Source organism: Bidens hawaiensis, unplaced genomic scaffold, assembly GCF_021521415.1.
Source record: "Bidens hawaiensis isolate Kalapana, Puna unplaced genomic scaffold, B.hawaiensis_p1.1 tig00002866_1, whole genome shotgun sequence".
NCBI lineage: Eukaryota > Viridiplantae > Streptophyta > Magnoliopsida > Asterales > Asteraceae > Bidens > Bidens hawaiensis.
In genome coordinates this window covers 1,737,684-1,743,348 of record NW_027491154.1, presented here as the reverse complement: position 1 = coordinate 1,743,348, position 5,665 = coordinate 1,737,684, and the positions used below count along the sequence as shown (strand labels likewise).

The 5,665-nt window shown below is 37.6% G+C and overlaps 1 protein-coding gene across 1 annotated transcript; it reads left to right on the top strand.

Annotated features, from left to right (window-relative positions):
- Positions 1-993: 993 nt before the first annotated feature.
- Positions 994-2,888, top strand: LOC143621526 (peroxidase 72-like). Its single transcript, XM_077092931.1, has 4 exons — positions 994-1,255; positions 1,639-1,830; positions 1,915-2,080; positions 2,436-2,888. Exons 1-4 carry the CDS (start codon positions 1,049-1,051, stop codon positions 2,846-2,848), a joined length of 978 nt encoding a protein of 325 aa, XP_076949046.1. The 5' UTR covers positions 994-1,048; the 3' UTR covers positions 2,849-2,888.
- The last annotated feature ends 2,777 nt before the right edge of the window (positions 2,889-5,665 follow it).

Genomic DNA, 5,665 nt, shown 5'->3' with positions numbered 1-5,665 from the left:
TAGCTCTACTCCAATTTCATCACCCAAAAAATTCGATTTGAAGTCTTGGTTAACTAACTCATATCAATCAGCACATGATTAAACCACTTACGTCGTTGATTTCAACTTTTAATTCGATAATATTGTTTATAAATTACTTTATTAGTTCTTGCATGCACCAACTTAACTAATTTCATCCAAATCAATCAAATGTGTCACCCCATGTGCACGTATATTTAATTCGACATACTTTTTACAGATTAAAATAACAAATTTACTTTTTATGTATTAACTTCTTAAACTTGGGATGTTTAGAAACCTTTAAACCGGTAAGTGTTGTATTTGTAAGAAATATAAATGGTTAAAAAATTCCGAGTCAATAAGTGATGAGTACGCGATGTGATGGTGACTGGTTGTGGAGGAGGTGGTGGTGGGTTGAGGATGTCGTACGTGAGTGGCTAACTAAGGGTTATGAATATACATGAGGGACAAAGTGGGTGAAACTTTCACTCAACATCATTTTGCAGCTTAATAGTTAAGAGGTTTACTGGTCGATTCAGAGATGTCATTCTAGTGAACTAAACACATTAATACTAACTGATATAGAAGTAGCATCTTAGTTGAATCATTAAGAAACTACCAAACAGCACCCTATTCTAGTTAAAGTTTAACTTGACACAACTTTTACCGGTAGCATGTGAGATAAATTGTAAAAATACTCTTTTACAATAAGACTTAATTTAAATCTAGATTCTATTAGTGTTTTACCATAACCTTATAAAAGCCAGATATTCGGTAAAAGCTACGATTTACTTAATCATGTTGATTAGCTACGTATAAACCACGTCTCGTGAGTTATTTGGTATGATGATATTATTATCGTAGTAAAGATACTTCCTCATATCACATGCAAAATATATTATAAAAACCATAAAACATTATAAAAGCAACCAACTCCTGAGTGGAGTCTATAAATACTTCAATCCAAATGGCCACTTTCATCACAAATCAAAAGCCTTTCATATATAGACCAAAGTGAGTTGACTGGATAGCTAACCCATCCAACAAAATGGCTCGTACGTCAATCACCATGCTCATGGGTCTTATCTCTATCCTGGCTCTAGCCAATTGCTCGGACCTCTACCCTCAGTTTTACGACCACTCATGTCCGCAAGCTAAAGACATCGTCCAGTCTGTCGTCGCAAAAGCTGTTGCAAAAGAGGCTCGTATGGCTGCTTCTTTGCTCAGGCTCCATTTCCACGATTGTTTTGTCAAGGTATGTTCTTCCACACCTATCGCATATATGCATTTATCGTCACTATAACAAAATGCTACCGTTTATGGTGAATTTGAAAAGTCACTGACCTTGTTTCCGGGGTATAAAATTTTCGGACAAAAACATCATGAAAATTTACAGTATATATAAATTAAAACAGTTTAAAAAGTTTAATCTAAACAACTTAATAAATAGTTACATAGAAAACCATGATAGTGGCAAGAGGACACCATATATATTAAAATAGTGAATGAGATGCCAATCTATATTAACTACTCTTGGGTTGCAATGTTTATAGGAAAACTATAATAAAAATTATCCAAGTGTGTGACACTGATAAACAAAGAATAACTTACTCTTTTTGCAACCAAATAATCATTTAGGGATGCGACGCTTCGATACTTCTTGACAACAGTGGAAGCATAATCAGTGAGAAGGGGTCCGTCCCTAACCGCAACTCAGCTCGTGGGTTCGAAGTCATAGACGAAATCAAAGCTGCACTAGAGAAGGCGTGCCCTCAGACTGTCTCGTGTGCAGATATTATGGCTCTGGCAGCTAGAGACTCGACGGTTCTGGTAATGTATCCTAACACAACCGTATATGGCGCGTTATTATTTTATACCTTTCAACTCATCAATGCATGTTTTAAACTTGTGTAGGCAGGTGGACCAAGCTGGGAAGTTCCATTGGGCAGAAGGGATTCATTTGGTGCAAGCTTGAGCGGTTCTAACCAAAACATTCCTGCTCCAAACAACACTTTTCAGACCATTCTCACCAAATTCAAGCTCAAGGGTCTTGACATTGTTGATTTTGTAACACTTTCGGGTAAGCTTTAAACATGGTTGATGGAAAAAAGATTAATATTTTGTTGAATCGTCATGAAAATCTTAATTACAACTAATCTTGAAATTTTAAGTTAAAATTCAAGAAACACTAGCATAGGTGTTTAATTTGCAATTAAAAAATTAGTCTCATACTCAAAATTCGTACCTAATTGTGGCGAGTTACTATACCTGGTCCTAGATACTGGTTTTGGTAAATAAACTTCAATTTCGTTGTATGACACCAACAGAAACTAACAATTAGTCATCGATACACATAAATTTCGTCTTCAATCTGTAACACATTATACTTCAAGAAATATGAAGATTTCTTAGTGCTTAAACTTTCCATTTCCCAGGAAGTCACACTATTGGAAATGCTAGGTGCACTAGTTTCAGGCAAAGGCTATACAACAACACGGGGAACGGGCAGCCCGACTTTTCACTCGACCAATCATACGCCGTGAAGCTTCGCCAAAACTGCCCAAGATCTGGTGGCGATCAGAACCTATTTTTCTTGGATCCGGTGTCACCCACAAAATTCGATAACAGTTATTACAAGAACTTAATAGCTAAAACGGGGCTTTTAAGCTCTGATGAAATACTTTTTACTCAAAACCAACAAACAATGGAGTTTGTGAAGCAATATGCTGAAAATCAAGAACTTTTCTTCCAGCAGTTTGCAAAGTCTATGATTAAAATGGGAAATATTACTCCGTTGACCGGTAAAAGTGGTCAAATCAGAAAGGTTTGCAGGAAAGTCAGCAGTTAAAGAAGAGGGTGTGCTATATATATATATATATATATATATATATATATATATCATGATCAAAGTTCAGATATTATTAATGTGTTGATGTAATATGGTGTTTTTCTGTTTGATTTGTCCAGTTATATAAGTATTGTGAAGTTGTCATTTATGTCCTGAAAGTTGTAGCATATCATCTTTTAATGAGATATTATTCCCCTTTGAAAGTTCCTAATGGTGACCAATTTGTTGTGAATCTAACAATTTAAATGTATAAAACAATATAAAACTGTATAGAGGACAATGTTTATGATACAACCGAAAAAACAGTACCCAAGAGACACTATGGATTTTTTTTCCTTTTTTTAATTTGAATTCAAAGTAAATTATAAGAAATTAATAAAAAGTGTAACGTAAATATTGTAGCTCAAATGTATAATAATCAATTAATCATTAACTAATAAAAAAGATTCAGGGCGTAAGTTTTACGCCTAATTTTATTATTTTGGGCCAATTTTATTTCCAACATCAAATTTCAAGCTCAAATACCAAATTTGATAAAATTGACCCGAAACCAAACCGAAAACCTAAAAAACCAAAGCTAAACAGTTTTCAAAAAATTAGAAACCAAAACTTTGGTTTTCAGTTCGGTTTGCGGTCTAACCAAAACTAATCGATTTTCAAAAACTTGATGATTCCAATTACAACTAGACTTTCACAAAAGACCCTCATATTATTCAACAATTACTCTCCACTACCGTAATAGAGTATTGTGCCAACCTCTGTTTGCTCATATTGATGTGATATCATTGGCCTTTTAGAACATTAGATTGAATAACTTGATATGATTGATACCTTACTGCATAACATATGATCAAAAACAGGAAAACTGTTGGAAAATATTGATGACTTGTCCAACCACTCGTGCTTTCCTTTACTGTCTCCTCTCTTACTGAAGAAACACGGATCTAATTCCTATAGAGCTAGACCAATGATTCCACATGATACGGGTCGGGTATCTAACAAGCTCAATCCCACAAGCCCGATGACGAAAACCTGCATAACAACCACTGTGAGCTCGTTATGGGAAGGACAAGAGGGGGGGGGGTCTTCTTGTCACCCTCCGGCGTGAGAATATGTACCGTTCTAAAGGGGAGAAAAGTACTTCGAGTAATTCGTGGGGAATGGATGAATACCTTGTGGAGATGACGAAGGTATTTATAGCAAAAGGGTTAGGGAATATTATTGGTCAAGCTGTCCTTTTCCAGAAGTTGCTTTTGTAACAACCTGTACACGTGTCCGCTTGTGATAGGACCGGCTAATTGGCCATGTGCACGGTTATAACAACATTGTCAGCTGTCATTTTCTAATTGGCTGTTACATCATGTGCTTCCCAAGGAAAGATCATTGTAAATCTTCTAGAAGGAAGTTAGTTACAGCTGTCCCTCTGACGTCACTCTTTAGTCACCTTAGCGCATGAGAATAACACCCTGCGGATGACTTCTGAGGACGTATTGGTCAACCCGCAGATAGCCTCTGGAGTTTATTCTTAGCTTTCCTCGGACTTGAGTTATGCGGTGATAGAAATGTTTAGCGGGTCACTTTTGAGGAAGTCCTAGTCGACCCACGAATGATCTTTATGGGTATTTGGGTCTTTTTGCTACCCTACCTCTCTAAGTCCCCGTAGTCCATTGTTTCTTCCGCGTAAACTTTTTTGCGGGTGAAATTTTGGACTTAAGATATTCTATTGGTATTTCAAATTTTTGTGTTTTTGTTGCATATATTTTTGCTTCTGGGAGGATAACCATGAAAAAGGACGAGTTGACAGCTTGCAGGCGCCGTATGACTGACGTGACATCTGAGCTGGTTGTCAACTGTATGTTATTGTACCCTCTTTTTCGGTTTTCCCGCGTGACATGGCGTGCTATTGGACCCTCTTATTTATACCCATCGTTAACTGCGATGGATATAAATAAGGCGGTTAAGCTTCGTTGTGAATCTTTTATCGCCTTTGTCACTTCATCTTTCTTCTCTCAAAACGGATCTGAGTTTTTCAATTGTTCACCATTGCTCGTTGCTTTCCACTGCCAACTGAAATAATGGTTGGAGAGAAGAAAAGTAGCCCGTCGATTGATAAAATTTCCGTTAGCTGGAAGGAGAGGGATTTTCAAGATATCGTGAATGTGTACGGGGTCTACCGCCGAAAGGCAAAATGGCTTTATATGCTGAAGACTTCACCACTGGGAATCTTCTATTTCCAATAACAAAATTTCTTTGAAACATATTGATGAGTCACGGTATCCATCTGTACCAAATGCACCCATTTGTGTTAATGAGGATCTGTCATTTTGAATTCTGTTGTCGTACCAACAACTTGGTCCCTTCTGTTGATAAATTGGCCGTCTTTTACAAGATGACAAGCCGTGGTGGATGGTTCAACTGTTCTACCACTGGTAAAGGGGTTATCGAAACCGAACCGTCGCGTAGTGCGTATGAGTGGCGTACCAAGTTCTTTTGGATTCGGGAAGACGTCGTTCCCATCCCAATGGTCCGTCGTTCCCCGAATGAGAAGCCGTCGGATCTGTTGTCTGCCGCATACGCAAACCTTCCGTGGTTTGTTACCATGGCCCGCACGCGTACCCCTATGCGGGCGATAAATGAAGGTGCTCTGGTGCGTGCAGGCATGAGCCGCTTATGGCCATTTCCGGATGAAGAACCATACTATCAGAAACCTAATGAGAATAAGCATGCTTGTTTATTCTTTGTGACCATCTTTTTTTTCGTCTTAACGACTTATATTATTGAGTGTAGGTGAGGGATCAATTTTGTGTGCATTGTTGG